The 20120-nt window shown below is 47.9% G+C and overlaps 1 protein-coding gene across 1 annotated transcript in view; it reads right to left on the minus strand.

The window, feature by feature from the left end:
- The window catches only part of RASL12 (RAS like family 12), a 238478-nt gene that overhangs the window by 66393 nt on the left and 151965 nt on the right, over positions 1–20120 (minus strand). Inside the window, exon 4 of the mRNA XM_086958040.1 lies at positions 853–926. Within this exon, the coding sequence (XP_086814166.1) occupies positions 853–926 (74 nt within the window). The remainder of the gene's footprint in view (positions 1–852; positions 927–20120) is intronic.

Raw genomic sequence — 20120 nt, forward strand, 5'->3', positions numbered from 1 at the left:
TGCATGTTACTTGGTATTCTGTTGTTGTTGCATCACTCAGTCACTGATTAGGTTGACTGACATCAAGCATCAGTTCTTCACACCAGTCATGGCTTCGATCAACAGTGGATGCACAAGAATTATTTTGGTGACTTATTAATATTTAAAAGGTAGATTTTGACCTATCAAAAAGGTTTATTTTGACAAGTCGTATTGCAGTTTTTATACTGCTGCAGTCAGACTACACTAGTAGGGCTCAAGCCATGTTTGGACTCTCACTGTAGTGGATGGCACATTAGATGCTGCAGTCCTTGAGTGACATTTGACTTACAGACCCTAGGTACTCTTTGTAACATATATTAGGGACTTATAGGTTAGTTAGGAGTACACTCCTTTGTCATATTGAAAGGAGGTGCACAGGCACTTTATCACTGGTTAGCAGAGGTAAAGTGCACAGATTTCTATAGCCAGCAAAACAGTCAAAGCAAAAATCTGAGAATACACCAAGCAAAAGATGATCATTCTTTCAATTGAGTAAGCATGCAGTTCCTAGTTGAAAACTCATAAGCCTCGCTCCAGAAGCTATGTGTGTTTTTGTGTTGTAAATAATTGTGAGTTGTAAATAAGCGTTTATTGAGCAAAACATAATACAATAAGGTGTCTTTTTCATACATCAAACAAAAAAAAGGTAAAAAATGAAATAATAAAAGGGTTATAGTGATATACCCGGATCAACCAGGAAGTTTCACTTGGTTTTTTCCCTCAAAAATAGAGGATTTAAGTAAGTGTATGGCTGACAATTTGTATTTTTTGAAGTTTTGTTGCTCCAGAAGGGGCATATTTTGTGCACTGTGTAAGTATGTTGGGCTTTACCTGGTCTGCAGTATCCATGACTTTCACCATAACTGGAATGTGGTCTACCATTTCTTCGGAGGCGTAAGTGTCCTCTGCAAAAAAAGGTACAGCTTTAGCAAGATGACAAATAAACAACTCTGCAAAGAAAGTCTCTTAAAAAGCCTGATTTTTTAAAATTGTATTTGTTTATTAAATGTTTACATTTTAAATACAGTTTGACAAATGTCTTATTCAGATTGCAGGTATGCACATATATCCATACTTTGGTTATCATATTTGTATTGGCATTTCGTATTATACACAATTGACACTTATCTTTATTACATTCCAGTTGTTACATGCTTATTAATTCAATCTACCTTTCTAGTATGTATGACCATAATATGACTGGGATGATGTTCCCCTTGTTGAGGAGCTGAATCTGTCCACGTAAATTATTGTGGATGTGGTGTAATGCCTCGTGTATAGGGTTGCAATCCCTTCCAACTGGCGTCCATTTCATAACTACCGGCTCGTGTCTTTAACTGCTAACTTTGGTATTGAACTGGGGGGATTATTAGAGATCGGCGGGGTTATGTGCAGGCGGAGGTCTTCTGTGTGACTGCTCGTGTTAAATCGACGGTCTATGGCTGCGTATGTGCGGGGGGACCGTAACAGCTGTTCCTGAGCTATGTTGAGGCTCTAGTCATTGGGTCGCTTGTACCAAGACCGTCCTAGTGTATGTGATCTGATTTACTGTATTCATCTATTGGCCTGATCGGGGACGTATATGTCGTCTGGGACTGGCATGCCGCGGGTGGTTCCTCTCGTGCAGTCTGCTGTTTGAATTGGTGTAGAAGTTATGCCCATTCCATGGATAGATGGTGTTTGTGTGTTCCTCTCACTTCTTCGTCCCTTAACACTTCCTCCTTGGCTGCGCCCCACTTTACTGTTTCCACCCAGGCCTCGGCCGGGGCTGCCGGGGCCCACCAGTGCATAGCTAGTTGTTATATTTTGAAGACTCAATACATCAGGAAATTGTAGATTTATTCCATGAAGAAGATCTCATCCACCAACTGGAATTTATATCTTCAACTGCTAAACAGTTTCAAGTAACAACAACCCTCCAATCCACTATGACATATATACATTCTAGCATAGATCTTAGTTAGAGCATACAAGTAAAAGATTGGTAATGAAAGTACATATCCATAGAGAGGAAACTACAGGATGCCAAACTATTCCTCTCTTAGCCAGTAGTACAGCGAGGGACGTGAAGTGAATCTGCACCTTGTCGGTCTTTCGTCTCCTGAACACCCCCAGTGCACATGCTTCCCATGTGCATATATCTGTATTGCTCGTCGTTGCTCGGACTGTCTCGTGTATGCTATCCCAGTACGGTTGTATTGTAGGGCAATCCCAAAACATATGCGTAAAGCCTGCCTCAGGGGCCTGGCACCAGGGGCATAGGAACCATGTGTCTGGGTAGAAATGTTGAAGCGTTTAGGCGTTAGATATGCCCTATGTAGAATATTCGATTGTATGTTTTTAAATCATGCGTTTCTGGACACTTTTTTAGAGTATTCCAAGGCTTGCTCCCACTCCTTGTCATTTAATGGCCGACCCACTTCCTCCTCCCATGTCTGCCTCAGTGAGTTTAGTGGCTTGAGAATCAGTTCCCGGATGGCTTTGTATATCCATGTAATTAGTTGTTTGCCCGCCCCCATATGAAGTATCATGTGTATTACCGGTTGCGTCGGTCGTTCCCCCTCAGTCAAGTCCCAGAATGGGTGACTGCTGGTGTAGGAGAGTAGGGTCTGCTTCCTATGGTCACCCCCACTTTTATGTTGTGATTTTCTGGTTTTTCGACTTTAGAAGTGGCTGTGGGCCTGCTAATCAGACCCACAGCCCAGCTGTTCTCTCTCTAAATTGATACCATGTACTTTAGGTACATACCAGATTGGGTATTGGGTTACCTTTGTGAGCCCCTGTATAGTGTACCATAGGTACCCAGGGCATAGGTGCATCCAAGGCCTACCAGTGGCTGCAGCATGTATTATGCCACCCCTGGCTGGCCCTCCAAACTGACACCACAAGCTGATCACTCAGCTTGGATAAGGTGGCGTAATCACCCCTTACTTAGATATAGTATACCTATATCTACCTTGTATATAGACACATATGCACCTATAAGTCACTCCTATGGTAGAGGCAGAGTGCTTGGTTTTATATGAGAGGGTGCCCTAGCATGAGCTGAGCCCCTCTGCAGATTACGGAACCATCTCCTTATAGCTGTTCTATGATATAGCCATACCATATACTCTTAAGTGCAAAAATAACCCTAGCAGTTTATGCTAACTTTGGTTTGGCTTTATCAAAACATGTCTTGTAAGGTGTCAAACACTTTGGAATACTACCCTCCCCCCGCAAATTCTGGTGGCAGGGGTAGCATTCCGTCCTTCTAGAGGGAAAAGACATGTATGTTACTGCTTTACCCGGTTAAAGTTAAACAGAGCCCCAGCATCACAAAATGGATGCTGATGCCACAGACACAAGTCTGGCCTCCTGCTGCTGGACGAAACTCCGGCAGGGGAGGCCTGGACAATAGGTTTCCTGTCCAGGGAGGTGCCAGCACCTCCCCAGACAGGCAGATGTGTATTGGGACAGGAAGGGCTGCATCAGCAGATGCTTTTTGAGACACTGCCTGGGCCACACAAGGTACTCCATGCATAGCCCGGTTCAAACCAGTTGCTGGGGCACTCCAGCCCCAGCTCTGGCGCCAAACTGGCCAAGTTTCTTTCCAGGATAATCTAAAGTCCTGGGGACACAGCTCCTATAATTATACTAAGCTAAGGGGCTGGATTACCTGCCTAGGTCCCTCCTATGGGTGGACCTGAGAAAGGGGTGTGATCACCCCCTTCTCAGGTCCACCCATAGGAGGGACCTAGGCAGGTAATCCAGCCCCTTAGCTTAGTATAAGTATAGGAGCTGTGTCCCCTTTAGATTATCCTGGAAAGAAACTTTGATACAGAACTCTTGGACCTTCAACATTCTATTCTGACTAGAAGACGGAAGACATCTCCCTTGTGGTCAAGGAGTGACCACCCTGTGCAAACAGGCATCACCAGCAACTTGTTGGTCTGCTTTGTCAACGCTCCCGCCGGAACACGAAGACTTAGCGACACAGGAACTGGACTCTCAGACTTTTCTGACTCTGACCCACATCCACAGCAAATCTGAGACCCGTGGCGGACACGAGAGACGTGGGACCGGACACCCTGGACATCCCGCATTTTGCTAACAGCTCGACTACCGAGGTACCCTCGCAGCTGTGCATTAGGGTACGAGAAGCCCCGGACCCGAGCGCCTTTTGCACCTAAGCTCAGCCCTCCACACTCCACGAGTGCCGCATGGGGCCCGCTCTTGTATTTCAGCTCGACCCATCTTCCCGGTTCTTTGTCCGTTGGCTAGTGAGCGCCCTGAAGACTTTTCTTTCAAACTAAACTGCTTTCCTGTTTGCTCCAGGCCTGCTCCAGCTTCCCTTCAAAGGAGAAGCGCCACAGACCTTGCTGGTCTGCAACAGAGCCACTCTTGACATCCTGCCTGGGTTGTGTTTGCAAGGCTTGTTGGGTCCTATCCGGATACCGACACCGCAGTCAACTAGAACCTTTGTGGGACAGCTCGAATCCAGTGCCTGGTCATTGTCGATGCCTCCTGGACCTCGTGGCTGAAGAAACAAGCTTGCCTTCTTCACCTTCAAGCACGCAACATCGCCTGGTTCCATCCTGGTTCCTTCCTGGTCACTGGCTAGTGACCCAGACTCTGTCCCCTCTGCTTTCAGGGTCTTCACATCGTCGATCCACCCTTGGATCCCCCCGGACACTTTTCCTCTGGTCGCCTGCAGCACTTCTTTGCAGCTCTCCATAGAAAACTACGACGAAACCCGACACCAAAAGGCACCTACGCACCCGGCTTCCCTGGGTGAGGTAACACGAGTACTCCGGTGCTCCCGTGGGTCTTGACTCTCAAAGTGTCCTAGTCTAAAAGGGTTTTATCGTAGTCCATCCGGAAGTGTCCTAAAACAGTAACTTTGTAACTTCTTCGTTTCCTATTATAAGTCAATGGTAACTCGCGACTGTGTTTAGACACTGCACGCGTCTCCCATGGGCCTCCTACTTCCTAACCTTTGGTTGTTTAGAGTAGCCCCAGTGATTCCACAGGCCCCAGGCCTGCTGCCTAACTCTCACGTGGTTATTATACCACTTCTTTAGTATTGGTTTGTGAGACCCCCCTAGGGCACAACTGTATTTGTGCAACTTATCGTATGCTAATTGAGTAACTTGTGATGTACTTTTACCTCTGACCTCATAAAGAGTGCAGAGGGGTTGTGTTTAGAATAAATACATATATGTATTTGATATATACCTTGTGTGGTGTCCTTTCATTTGGTATTCAAGGGATTATAATTGGTAAAACAGCTTGCTTCACATGCTCTCTGAAGTCTTAGCCTATGACTGAAGGTCCATGCTACCACTAGAATAGCTAGTCTATAAGGTTGACTTTACAACCACCATCAATAAGGGTCGATTAGACTGGTTCAAGGCGCCCACTTGAATATTAGACATCATATGCCAGGCTAACTTCTCTCATTGGTGTGCAGCAGATCGGATAAGAGCTTGCTATTGTTTTACCATATAATCTTAAAATATCATTTGAAAGATCACATTAAGGTACCTGTAGGTACATATAAATCAAGTTCTTATAGTATATAAGTTCTATTGAACTTAGCAGTTGTAGGTGGTAAGGGCCCAGCACACCCTAACTACAACTCCTAGAGAGTTTCTAGTAGGAAAACATTTAGTGTAGTAGGTGCCCACACCACACCACACAAGAAATTGTCCTTGGATGCAGGGCTTAGTGGGCCTCTGCCAGAAGCTAACCCTCCCAGGGCACCTTCTAAATATGACACATTCACTTTTCATGAATTTAGAAGCCTGTGTACAGCCAGAAGGCTGAGATAAGGACAGAGTCCAACCTTTAACCACCTGGTGGATATTTTAGTGGAGTATTATGTAGGAAAGACATCCACCCCAGATCAAACAGGTGGTACAGAGGGGGGGGCATCCCTCAACAGAAGATCCCACTGGTGAGAACCAAGGGGAGTCTGATGATGATGTGGATGCTAACCAGGTAGAAGTCAGGGAACTGAACCAGGTTAACCTAGGACTATTTGGGACTGGAGGAGGAAGAATCCAATCCAGACCCCCACGTAGGCCTAACCCTGAGTACAGGAGAGGAAGGTCACTCTCTAGTGAGTCCAACCACTTTGATGACTCAGTAGGGTCCCATGCCTCAGTGTTAGGGAGAATGACTTCCCCTCAGAGAAGAGAGCATATGACTAGGATGAGGAAATCCAAGCTTAGAATCAGGAGGCAAGAAGTTGCCCTTGCAAAAGAGACCCTGGCTCTTGAGAGAGAGAGAAAATTGTGTGGGCTAGAGCCCACTGGTGGCAGCATAGTACCTAAAGATAGGGAGAGGTCTCATTACCATAGAAACCTGAACAAGACTGTCCCTCCCTACCAGGTTGGGGATGACATCCACAAATGGATAACTGCTTTGGAGAGGGCTTGCAAAGTACAGCAGGTACCCCAAAGTCAGTGGGCAGCAATCTTGTGGCTCTCCTTTTCAGATAAAGGCAGAGGCAAGCTCCTGACAGTTAATGAACAGGATGCTGACAACTACTATGTCCTGAAGAGTGCTCTGATAGATGGGTTTGACGTAACCACTGAGCAGTACAGGTTGCTGTTCAGAGATACCCAGAAGACACAGACTCAGGACTGGACTGACTTTGTAGATTGTGCTACTAAGCACAATCTACAAAGGCTGGTTACTGGGCAGTAAGGTTCATGATTATACAGGATTGTATAATTTGATCATGAGAGAACAAATTCTTAACAACTATCAGAACCAGTTATTGCATCAGCACCTGATTGACTCTGATCTGACCTCTCCCCAAGAATTGAGAAAGAAAGCAGACAAATGGGTCAGAAGGTACAGAAACAAGGTGGTGATCAGAAGAAGCAAGACCAAAAGGGTGGGGAGAAAGAAAAAGACCAGAAGTCTTCTCAAGGTCCCCAAAAAGCTTCTAATGGTGGGGGTTCCCAACCTGCAAAAAAGAACGAAGGTCCCAAGAAGCCATGGTGCACAGTATGTAAGGTAAATACTCACTGGATCAGTGAATGCACCAAGAAGGAAGCAGCTCCAGCCACCATTGCCCCTAAGGCAACTGTTCCCCCTAGTACAGCTAATAGTGGGGTTCTCAACAGAAGGGAGTAGTAGGGTTAACCCTGGGAACTGAGGTGGATTCTGGCTTGGTCAGAATACTAACTCAAGCTATTCTTGTCTGTGATGTGGACATGGCTATGTCCTCTTCTCTGAGCCCCAGTAACTTGGGCAAGGGCAGACAGACTCCTTTAATTAATAACAAAGTGGCTCAGGCCTAGAGGGACACATGTGCTAGTGTCACAATGGTGACACCCAGCTTTGTGGACCCTGGACAGATAATATTAGGTGACAATTACCTAGTGACCAATGCAATCAATGTCACTACCACCCATAGTATGGCAATTGTTAATGTCTCCTGGGGAGGGGTAACTGGCCTCAAAAGAGTTTTTGTTAGTTCAGACCTCCCGTTAGAATGTTTGCTTGGCAATGACCTAGAATCTTCAGTCTGGTCTGAAGTGGAGTATAGGACTCATGCAGAGATGTTAGGTATATCAGCACATGTCCTTGCTGTGACGAGGTCACAGGTCAAAAATTGCAACACCGAACAGGCCCTGGATCCTGAAATAATGGAACAGTTGCCTACCAGGAGGAGAAGCAGTAGGGTTAAGGCAGTGCCTTCCCCCTTGCCTCAGGAAGAAGATCAGCCTTCTCAGGAAGCTGATTGTGAGACCCAGGAGGAAACTGTCCTAGAAGAGCTTAAGTCTGATCAGGTTGAGTTTCTTGGGACAGGGGGACCCTCCAGAGCAGATCTGAGGCAGGCCCAGTTGGACTGCCCTTCTCTTGAACCCCCCAGACAGCAAGCTGCTGCTGAGGCTGCTGGGAATGCTAGTGGGACCCACAAAGTCTATTGGGATTATGGGCTCCTTTATTCAGAGGGTAGAGACCCCAAACCTGGTGCTTCCAGGAGGTTGGTCATACCTTTGGCATTCAGGGGCTTCCTTCTCACACTAGCCCATGATATTCCTCTTGCAGGACATCTTGGCCAGTACAAGACTTGGGACAGGCTTGTCCCTCACTTTCACTGGCCCCACATGTCAGAAGACACCAAGGAGTTTTGTCACTCCTGTGTCACCTGCCAAGCCAGTGGCAAATCAGGTGGCACCATAAAGGCCCCCCTAATACCACTACCTGTGTTGGGGGTTCCCTTTGAAAGAGTAGGGATTGACATTATTGGACCAATGGATCCCCAAATAGCCTCTGGGCACAGGTTTATTCTGGTGGTAGTGGATCATGCCACCAGATACCCAGAAGCTATTCCCCTAAGGACCACAACAGCACCTGTTGTGGCAAGAGCCCTCCTGGGAGTTTTCTCAAGAGTGGGGTTTCCAAAGGAAGTTGTCTCAGACAGAGGTGCAAACTTTATGTCTGGATATTTGACTGCTATGTGGAAGGAGTGTGGAGTGAACTACAAGTTCACCACATCCTATCATCCACAGTGCAATGGTCTGGTGGAGAGATTCAACAAGACCTTAAAGGGCATGATCAAGGGTTTACCTGAAAAGCTTAGGCGAAGATGGGACATCCTGCTGCCCTGCCTTTTGTTTGCTTACAGAGAGGTCCCACAGAAGGGGGTTGGCTACAACCCTTTCGAGCTTCTGTTTGGACATCCTGTAAGAGGACCCCTTTGTCTGGTGAAAGAGGGATGGGAGTTACCTCTCAAACCTCCCAAACAAGACATTGAGGATTATGTACTTGGTCTCCGCTCCAGAATGGCTGAGTATATGAAAAATGCATCAAAAAACCTTGAGGCTAGCCAGGAATTACAGAAAGCCTGGCATGACCAAAAGGCTGTGCTGACTGTGTACCAGCCAGGACAGAAAGTGTTGGTGTTGGAGCCAGTGGCCCCAGCAGCTGTCCAAGACAAATGGTCTGGACCCCAAACTATTGTTGAGCAAAAGGGAGAGGTAACCTATTTGGTTGATCTTGGAACTCCCAGGAGCTCCCACAGGGTGCTTCATGTCAACAGATTGAAACCATATGTTGACAGGGCAGACATGGGTGTGCTCATGGCTACAGATGAGGGACAGGAGGAGGAGAGTGAGCCTATCCCAGACCTGCTTTCTCAGAACCCTGATGATGTTTAAGTTGATGGTGTAGCCTTGGCAGGCAGCCTCACTGACCAACAGCAACAGGACTGCAGACAAGTTCTACAGTCCTACAGACATATGTCTACAGACAGAATACCTGGTGCACTCATGAAGTGGACACTGGGGACAGTCTGCCTGTTAAAGGTAAGGTTTACAGGCAACCTGATCATGTCAGGGACTGTATCAGGACAGAGGTCCAAAAAATGTTGGAGTTGGGAGTCATTGAGCCCTCAGAGAGACCTTGGGCCAGTCCAGTAGTCCTGGTGCCTAAACCTCACACCCAAGATGTTAAGATAGAGATGAGGTTTTGCGTGGATTACAGAGGCCTCAATGCTGTCACTAGGAAAGATGCCTACCCAATACCAAGGGCAGATGAACTCATTGACAGATTGGCATCTGCCAAGTTTTTTAGTACATTTGACTTGAGAGCTGGCTACTGGCAGATCAGACTAGCTGATGATGCAAAAGCCAAAACAGCATTTTCAACCCCAGGAGGAAATTATCAGTTTGTGGTAATGCCCTTTGGTCTGAAAAATGCACCTGCCACATTCCAAAGATTGGTGAACCAAGTCCTCTCATGTCTGGATGACTACTGTGCAGCTTATCTAGATGGTATTGCTGTCTTTAGCTCCACTTGGGAAGATCCCCTGATCTGCCTGAAGAATGTTTTGGAGGCCCTGCAAAAGGCAGGCCTAACTAACAAGGCTACCAAGGGCCAGATAGGGCAGAGCAAGGTCGTATACCTGGGCCACCTTGTAGGTGGAGGTCAGGTTCAACCATTGGAGAGCAAGATCCAGACCATAAAGGACTGGACTGCTCCCACCACCCAGACACAGATCAGTGCTTTCTTGGGCCTGACTGGGTACTACAGGAAATTTGTCAAGGGGTATGGTTCCATAGTGACACCCCTTAATGACTTAACTTCCAAGAAAATGCCAAAGAAATTTCAGTGGACAGTAAGCTGTCAAAAGGCATTTGATTACCTGAAGCAGGCCATGTGCACTGCTTCTATTCTGCAAAGTCCAGACTACTCCAAAGAATTCATTGTTCAAACAGATGCTTTTGAGTTGGGTGTAGGTGCTGTTCTTTCACAACTGAATAAAGATGGTCAAGACCAGCCAGTAGCTTTTATTAGCAGAAGGCTGACCCCTAGAGAGAAACGTTGGTCAGCTATTGAGAGGGAGGCGTTTGCTGTGGTTTGGGCAGTGACAAAGCTGAGGCCATACTTGTTTGGCACACACTTTAAGATTCAGACAGACCATAGGCCCCTCTTGTGGCTAAACCAGATGAAGGGTGAAAATCCCAAAGTGCTTAGGTGGTCCATTTCCCTACAGGGGATGGACTTTACAGTGGAACATAGACCTGGGACTGACCATGCCAATGCAGATGGAGTCTCCAGATATTTCCACTTAGAACATGAAGACTCAACTGGTCAAGGTTAGTTTAATGTCCCTACGTTTGAGGGGGGGTTGTGTAGGAGAGTAGGGTCTGTTTCCTATGGTCACCCCCACTTTTTGCTGTGATTTTCTGGTTTTTCGACTTTAGTGTGGCTGTGGGCCTGCTAATCAGACCCACAGCCCAGCTGTTCTCTCTCTAAGTTGATACCATGTACTTTAGGTACATACCAGATTGGGTATTGGGTCACCTTTGTGAGCCCCTGTATAGTGTACCATAGGTACCCAGGGCATAGGTGCATCCAAGACCTACCAGGGGCTGCAACACAGGAACAGACTCTCCGACTTATCTGACTCCGACCCACATCCACAGCAAAGCTGAGACCCTTGGCGGACATGAAAGACGTGGGACCGGACACCCTGGACATCCTGCATTTTGCTAACAGCTCGACTACCGAGGTACCCTTGCAGTTGTGCATTGGGGTACGAGAAGCCCCAGACCCGAGCGCCATTTGCACCGAAGCTCAGCCCCCCACACTTCACGAGTGCCGCGTGGGGCCCACTCTTGCATTTCAGCTCGACACATCTTCCCGGTTCCTTGCCCATTGGCTAGTGAGCCCCCTGAAGACTTTTCTTTTGACCTAAACTGCTTTCCTGGTTGCTCCAGGCTTGCTCCAGCTTCCCTTCAAAGGAGAAGCGCCACAGACCTTGCTGGTCTGCAACAGAGCCAATCTTGACATCCTGCATGGGTTGCGGTTGCCAAGGCTTGTTGGGTCCAATCCAGATACCAACAATGCAGTCAACTAGATCCTTCGACCAGATAGGGCGCGCTACCTAATATTGCAGCGCTTAGAGAGATTGCGCTTAAGCAGAAATATCGTGTTGGCAAGAGGAAGCATTTTAAATACCCGTTTTGTATTTTATTTCATTTTTTGTTAATTTTCCCCTGGTTTTAACTAGGCCAATCCCACTCACTTGCACAATAAAATTGACGAAAGCATCGCACTTTACGGGTCCTTTTTCACCCCTCTTCTCACCGGCGGCCATCTTAGGGGAATTACGGGACATTCGGCGGCGCCATCTTTGTTGCCGCGCTAGTGTTTCATTGACAGGTATTTAGGGCGGCCATGCTGACTTGCAGCGTTCGCGCGCAGCGTGAACACGCCGGAGTCACGCCAGAGTCCAGCCCGTCTGCGCCCATCCGCGCACGGACGGGCGCGGGGGCCTGGACTCTTGGTTGGCGGAGTATCTATTCCTCGGAAGAGTTACACCAACTAGATAAGGTGGGACAGTCTCTGGACCCAGCCATTATGGCTAAACTGGACAATATGTCCATTCTAAGACCACCTATAGGTAGATCTGTATCTCATCCATGCTCCCTGAAGCTAACCTGTTTAAATACACGGTCTTTGCATAGACACAATCTCGAGATCTTTACCCTGCTCCAAGACGAAGATATTGACGTCTTAACTCTCACCGAGACCTGGCTCGGGGACAATTCACTGCCTGATATTATAGCCGCCGTTCCGAGCGAGTATGATATAGTATGGCATAATCGTGCGGATAACGCCCGAGGGGGGGGGTAGCAATTCTATTTAAGAAAACCTTAATAGTAACTAAAATACTGGCAGAAACTGTGGATTTAGCCGACATGCTTGCAGTAAAGATTATGTTTGATAATCTGTGTGTGGTTATCCTCACAGTTTATCGCCCGCCCAACTCTACCTCAGTTTTCAATGAATTATTTATGTCTACTATATCTGACATCTGTTCACGATATAAAAATGTAGTAGTAACCGGAGATTTTAACTTACACTGGGATAAGGAAATAAAAGAACCAGCAGCCCGCTTCTTGGAGACCACCATGTCCTCACTGGGCTTTAGACAGTTGGTAGAAACCCCAACACATATAAAAGGACATATCCTTGATCTTATCTGGACTCTAGATCACAAGGTAGCCCTTTTGAGGATCTTACCCTGTATTTGGTCGGATCACCACTTAATCTAAAAGTTGATGCAATTACCACCTAAAATGAAGAAGGTCCGTCAATGGAAGAAAGTTGACTCACAAACCTTGACAACAACCCTTTCGAAACTTGTTCAACCAATAGCCCCCAATACTGATGTAGATCAGGAGTATAGGGACATAGTGTGCAGTCTGACCAGAGCGATTGATCTGATTGCTCCAGAGAAGCAACAAAGAGTTAAAGGAGCTGGAAAGGGAGCCCCATGGTTTACACCAGCCTTGAGGGAGCACAAAAAGAAGCTCCGCAATTCAGAAAGAAACTGGAGGAGGAAAAAAGACGAAGAAGCTCGAGAGCAATATAAAAACGTGCTCAACATCTACAAAAAGCTTATCCTGGACACTAAAGCAAAATAATATGAAAATCGTATAAATCAGGAGGAAAATGTCCAGAAGGAAACTTTCAAAATATTAACTGAAATGAGCAAAAAAAACGAAAATATGGAAACAATTAGTTGCAACACCTTCCAAAACTACTTTCTGGAGAACGTAGATACCATCTTACGGGATATAAGGAATGGTACCGTGACTGGATTTATCATGTCACAGGTTGCCCAGATCCCTGTGGAAGCCCATATTTCAAATTTTCCACTGATTGACGCGATGAGTCTTGAGCAACTCATGAGCAAAATTAAATCAGGATCTCCAGCAGACCCCTGCCCCCCTAGTGTTTTTCGCCTAGCACGCCCTATTCTAGAAGACCATATCTTCTCTCCTGAACAACTCACTAGAAATAGGGCGGTTACCAGCCAACTTCAAAGAAGCTCGAGTGAAGCCTTTAATAAAGAAATCAGGAGCCGATCCTAAGACTTTGAAGAATTACAGGCCCATCTCCCAACTCCCGTTCTTGTCCAAAATCCTTGAACAACATGTGCTGAAATCCCTGGCCTCGTTCCTGGAGTCACACCACATCTTCTCCATGAGCTTCAGGCAGGGTTTTGTGCACATCACAGCACCGAGTTGGTGATGCTCTCGGTGCTGGATGAGCTTAGAGGGATGGCTGACAGTAAGAAGCCGAGTGCCCTGATACTTTTAGACCTATCAGTGGCGTTCAATACTGTCAGCCATACCCTGCTCTTGGATAGACTGGCCAATTTCGGGATTCGGGACACAGCCTACCGGTGGCTGAAATCCTTCCTGTTAGGGAGGACACAGAGGATTCAGCTGGGGGATAAGGTATCGGAGGTGGGAAATTTGACGTGCGGGGTCCCTCAAGGCTCCGCACTATCCCCACTCCTATTCAACCTGTACCTGCAACCATTGATTAACTCCCTGACAAAGATGGGTTGTCGTGTATTTAACTATGCTGACGACACCCAGCTGTTATTGAGCATAGATAACACAGTGCCGGCTCAGAACCATGCGCAGGATGTTCTTAGATACACAGTCAGTTGGATGACCATGAATCTTCTGAAGATTAATCCTGAAAAAAAAGAGGTTTTAGTGGTTTCGTCCATATGTTCCCCATGGAGTGACTTGTACTGGCCCCAGGAATTAGGTCCCACCCCTAAACCAGCTGATAAGGTGAAAAGCCTGGGTATCAAGATTGACTGCGAACTGTCAATGGTCAGTCAGATTTCCTCCGTAGTAGGGACCTGTACTGGTCTAATCAGACAGCTGTGCAAATTAGTCCCCCTTCTTTCCCGGTCCATGCTTCGCATAGTAGTTTCTGCTACAATAATTTTGAGGCTATACTACGGGAATGCGCTCTATTTAGGTCTACCAAAAACCTTGACCAATAGATTGCAGGTGGTCCTAAATGACGCTGCACAACTTATTTTCAGGCTCCCAATAAGATCCCATGCCTCTCCGTTGCTACAGAGCCTCCATTGGCTGCCCATTAGGCAAAGGTCTGATTTTAAAAGCCTATGTATAGCCCATAAGGCAATCTATGGGCAAGCACCTGCCTATATTAAGGAACGGCTGGAGGTGTACAAACCTGAACGAAGACTTAGGTCTTCAGATGCACAGTTGCTTGTTTGCCCCCGGTTCAGATTGGCCACAAAAGGCGGGAGATCTTTTTCTGTTCTGATACCTAAAATCTGGAACAAATTACCTGAGCCCCTCCGTAAAGAAGGTAGCCTCTTTCGTTTCAGGAAAACCCTAAAAACAATTCTATTCAGGGAGGCTTTGAGCTCAGTTTAGCTACACTTTGGTATTTTCCTCATCCTGCCAAATAAGTTGTTGTGCCTTTCGGTCATAAGCGCCTTGAGACCTGCCGGTGAGTTGGCGCTATATAAACCGGAAATAACAATAACAATAACAATTTGTGGGACAGCTCGAATCCAGCGCCTGGTCATCGTTAATGCCTCCTGGACCTCGTGGCTGAAGAAACAAGCTCACCTTCTTCACCTTCAAGAACGCGACATCGCCTGGTTCCTTCCTGGTTCCTTCCTGGTCACTGGCTAGTGACCCAGACTCTGTCCCCTCTACTTTCAGGTTCTTCACATCGTCGATCCACCCTTGGATCCACCCGGACACTTTTCCTCTGGTCGCCTGCAGCACTTCTTTTCAGATCTACATAGAAAATGACGACGAAACCCGACACCAAAAGGCACCTATGCACCCGGCTTCCCTGGGTGAGGTAACGCAAGTACTCCGGTGCTCCCGTTGGTCTTGACTCTCGAAGTGTCCTAGTCTAAATGGGTTTTATCATAGTCCATCCGGAAGTGTCCTAAAACAGTAACTTTGTAACCTCTTTGTTTCCCATTATAAGTCAATGGTAACTCGCGACTGTGTTTAGACACTGCATGCGTCTCCCGTTGGCCTCCTACTTCCTAACCTTTGGTTGTTTAGTGCAGTCCCAGCGATTCTACAGGCCCTAGGCCTGCTGTCTAACTCTCACGGTGTTCTTATACCACTTCTTTAGTATTGGTTTGTGAGGCCCCTAGGGCATAACTGTATTTGTGCAACTTATCGTATGCTAATTGAGCAACTTGTGATGCACTTTTACCTCTGACCTAATAAAGAGTGCAGAGGGGTTGTGTTTAGAATAAATACATATATATTTGATATATACCTTGTGTGGTGTCCTTTCATTTGGTATTCAAGGGATTATAATTGGTAAAACAGCTTTCTTCACATGCTCTCTGAAGTCTTAGCCTATGACTGCTGGTCCATGCTACCACTAGGATAGCTTGTCTATAAGGTTGACTTTACAACCACCATCAATAAGGGTCGATTAGACTGGTGCAAGGTGCCCACGCGAATAGTGGATATCATATGCCAGGCTAACTTCTCGCAGCTGGCCAAAAGTTACCTGTGCAGTAGGAATTGTCCCGGGGGGAGATCATACTCCTCCACCAATTGATTATAGGGACGTAATTGTCCATTCTCGAAGAGGGATTCTATCTCAGTCAACAAATGCTCAGTCCATACTTGTATGGCTCTGGCTGTGTAGTATTTGTCGTTTCTAGGGAATCCTATCAATGGGAGCAGCGGAGAATATAGGGGTCTCCCCCTGGACATGCGGTTTATCCTCAGCATATATGTGGGGGCTATTGACATCTTAACTGGATAAGTGCATATGGGTCTAGTGCCGGGTAGCAGCATAAGCAGGATTGCCGGGAGAGGCATGTTTCCTTCATCACAGGATGTTTCTCCTGTGTGGCGTTCTGTTGTCCAATGCGATAGCCACTGCAGCTGTGCTGCTAGAAAATACGCCTCAAAGGATGAGGCCCCCAGTCCTCACCAGTCCGTTGGTAGGTACAGTTTGGATAGGGCTACCCTGTGTCTACCTGCGCCCCAGATTAGGGGGGTGAGAGTATGTCCAACTCAAAAGAGGTGTGGAGGAATAATCTGAAGGTTAGCAAAGTGGTATAATAATCTAGGGGCTATGATCATTTTGGCCATGGCCACTCGCCCAATCGGGGCCAGGAGCAGTGTCTTCCAGAAGCCCGCTGCCATTCTTATTCCTGCTAACGCCTTGCGGTGGTTCCCTTCATACATGTCGCTGGGAGATTAACCTCACCCCTAGATATCTCGGTGCTCTGTCCCTCCAGGCTAATCTCTGGTCTCCTACTACTATGTCGAGAGGGGCTAGGTGCGGGCTCAGTGGGTAGATCGTGGATTTGTCCCAGTCAACTTTGAGGCCTGAGAATTCCATGAATTACGTTAGTCTTGTCCAGATTGGGGTCAGGTCAATAGTGATATTGCGTACATACAACAGGAGGTCATCCGCATACAGCGATACGCAGTGGACCGTTCCTGCTGTCAGGACACCCCATGCCTCCCCTTTGCGTTGCAGTCGTATCGCTAATAGCTCCACTGCTAAGGCAAACAGCAGTGGGGCGAGGGGAAAACCCTGTTGTGTGCCCCTCTTTATCAGGAATGGAGCAGAGATGGCCTTGCTCAGCCTCACCCTTGAGGTGTATAATAGTCGTGTGTATGCCAGTAGGGTAGGGCCTAAAGCAACTCGCCGGAGGACTGCGAACAGGTACGGCTACGTGAGGCTATCAACAGCTTTTCTAAGTCTAGAATCATGCATGCTGCTCTCGGGAATTAGGAACCTGCTTTATCTTATAAAGCCTGATGTTGGAAGAAGAATTATTGAGTGGCTCACTGGCTTTTGGAGTATCCAGTCAATCTGGCTCTTTTCAAAGGATGGTACTGCTAAGGGAAGATTGATTCACTTTTTGCTGTCATTTCTATCTTGTGGCCTATTCTGGCTCTGCGCTATGACTCTTTCAGAGGGTCAGTCCAGTCTCTATTAAAAGACCACACCTCCTCTGGCAAGACCCTACTGTAAAATATCAACGCAACACAATTCATGTTGTTTCAGCTGTTAATTGCTGATCAAATCTTGTCTTTTCCTTGGACATCTGCCTCTCATAGTTTTGCTTTCTCCATTTTAAATACAGATTTCCAAGTACCAGTAGTAAAAGAGCAGGACTGGTCATACAGGAACATGCTGCCCTACTCGCAGCTCATCCCTGCCTTCTGTTCTTTTACAAGCAAAAGATCTTCAGACAACAAAAGCTCTTTACAAAAAGAATTGTTAGCTATTTATCTATTGAATAATTTATCTTTTTATTTATTTATTGGTGGTTTTGCAAGGCACTGCTTTCCACTAACTGTTGCATCGGTGCATTCAACTGCCAGTCATTTGCAGCGGCCTGTGAAATGTAAAGTTGACTTGTTCGTAGCAAAATTCTGCTATATGTATATGACATTTTAAGTACTCTCAAAAAATTTGGAACCTCAATTCCTGTCTCGATCTCCCTGATAGAATCCTCCTGCGCTTTCGCAGGCTAGAAGAAAACCTGGGACAAAAGTGAGATCCTCCCTCTATACAAGAGAACTGCCAGAAAGACTGTGAATGGGCATGGATTCAAAGGGTTGAAGAGCAACCTAAATACTTAGTGTACTTGTCAATGAGGACTGGTCAATATGGCCGTGAAAAATCTCCATTCAAGGCCAACAATGACTATTGTCCCTATAAAGGGCAAATTCAAGCCAAAAAAATGGTTGGTGCTCTGAAGCACAACTACCTCCTCAGAATGCTTCCCCGACTGATCCTGACATTATTATTTAAGAGCAATACTAAACTAATAAAGGATTCTGTGTAGGCAGCCAGAAGGACTTAAACTCTAGAAATCGCAGGCAGTGACAACAGCAGGGGGCCTATTTCAACCTTACATACTCTTATCAGCAAGTGCACCAATTGTCACAATGTACCTTTTGAGTGACTACCTCAATTAGCCAGTTTGGGCTTTCATCGAAAGAACTTACTTGAATAGACAACCTCTCCTTTTAGGCCTATACGCTACTAAGGACCGCAAAAGCCGAAACAATTCCTGACGTTCATGGATTCATATATAATTTCCCATAAACACCTTAAAATACACACATATTCATAGTGGGACACCCCCTATGTTAGAACTAGGAGTTAAATATTGAGGAACGTGGGGGGCGTGGCCTAGGAGCCGAGCATGGCGGGTGCAGCTTAGAAAAGCTCCGTCCCGCCGCACCGAACACCCGACCTATGATCCTGCCTCCCCTCAACTAGCGACGACACGAAGGGGTGAATTCATTTTCGGACGCCGCAGCGAAGCCCCACCAATGGTTTTGGCAGCGGCGTGGGGCTGGATATCCGTGCGTGAGGCCTGGGGAGTTGAGGCCTGCATTGTGGTGTGACGCCAAGGACCTCGAGTTTCGGGAGGTCCCGCGGCGGCAGCAGCAGAGGCGGCGGAGTGGAACTGTGCCTCCACCGGAGCGGTGGCGGAGAGGGTCGGGTGCATAGGTTGAGACCCGGGAAGGCGCTGGCTATCAGGAGGAGCAGCTACATGACTGGACTGGTGCCTGGTGGTGACAGTGAGGCCTAGTCCGGGAGGTGAAGCCGGGGCCTCAACTTTGGAGTGTGCCCCTGGGTATGTGGATGCGGCCCGGACGCCTCCCAGTGAATTGACGGAGGCAGCAGTGGGCCCAATGGCAGTGGACGGCAGGCTGGGGCGAGGCGCCTCTCCGGCAATAGGATGGGGGGTTCCCACAGAGTGGCACTGGACATCTACAGTTATACGCCGCCCCCCCCTTGGTCTGATGGTCGGTGGCAGAATGTAGCGCCCACACCTTGGACACACGTGGAGGGCCCAGCAAGCGGTCCCTGAGGTGCTTGAGGGTCTGAGGGCCCAGGATAGTGACCAGAAGCAGTGGAGCCTGCCAAATTGGGTGAGACTGAAACCCAGTGTGCACAGGTGCCCCAGTGGCGGCTGCAACGGGTGTTATTGATGGTATGAAAGCGTGGCACGGGCCCCTGTTGCAGCGACGTGGAGGTGGTGGCCCGTCCGGCCTTGGTTGGACCGGCTGCGGTTCTGGGCTGACTGGAGGAGCGGCGTGTGTGGCTCAACGACCAGGAGCAGGCTGCGGGGACGGAGTGGTGGCGCGGCCTGGAAGCTGCAGGTGGGAACTTCTTTGGAGGGGCTGCCCTGAGAGTGGAACCGGCGGCTAAGTTTTGCTGAGGACTGGCACCGACAGTAGCGGGCCCGGCTCGGGCGGACAGTAAGGAGGAGTGTGGGGTCCCGGTGGGGTTGATCAGGGGGAGCCCTGCCCGTGAGTTGGAGTGGTCTGACCTGTGGCTACCATGAACTATTAGGTGCGGGTGTTGCTGCTGAGCGTCCACGATAGTGGAGGTGACACTGGAGGGGTGCTTCGGCGGCCAGGTCGGGTAGTGGCGTGTTTCTGGACGGTGATTTTAGACACGCTCTGGAGGCTGGTGCTCGTGGGGCTTCGGGAGGTGACACTGTGCGCCATGACGCGTGGTGCAGGAGGGGGTGGTCTCCCTAAGCAAGGCCCAATTGACAAATTTACTGGGCCCAGTGGAGGAGCCGGGGCCATGGGCGGACATCATGATGCGGGGCTTGACAATGAGGCCCTCATGGCAGCCATAACGCAGTCAAGGGATGCATTAGAGGCGAAGATCGGGCGGTGGGGTCCGATGTTATGTTATTGCGCCAGGACCTAAGGAATGCCGTCTCTCGCATAACGGAGGCAGAGACACGCATCTCCGGGACGGAGGATGAT

This window comes from Lissotriton vulgaris, chromosome 2_1 (assembly GCF_964263255.1).
Source record: "Lissotriton vulgaris chromosome 2_1, aLisVul1.2, whole genome shotgun sequence".
Classification (NCBI taxonomy): Eukaryota; Metazoa; Chordata; class Amphibia; order Caudata; family Salamandridae; genus Lissotriton; species Lissotriton vulgaris.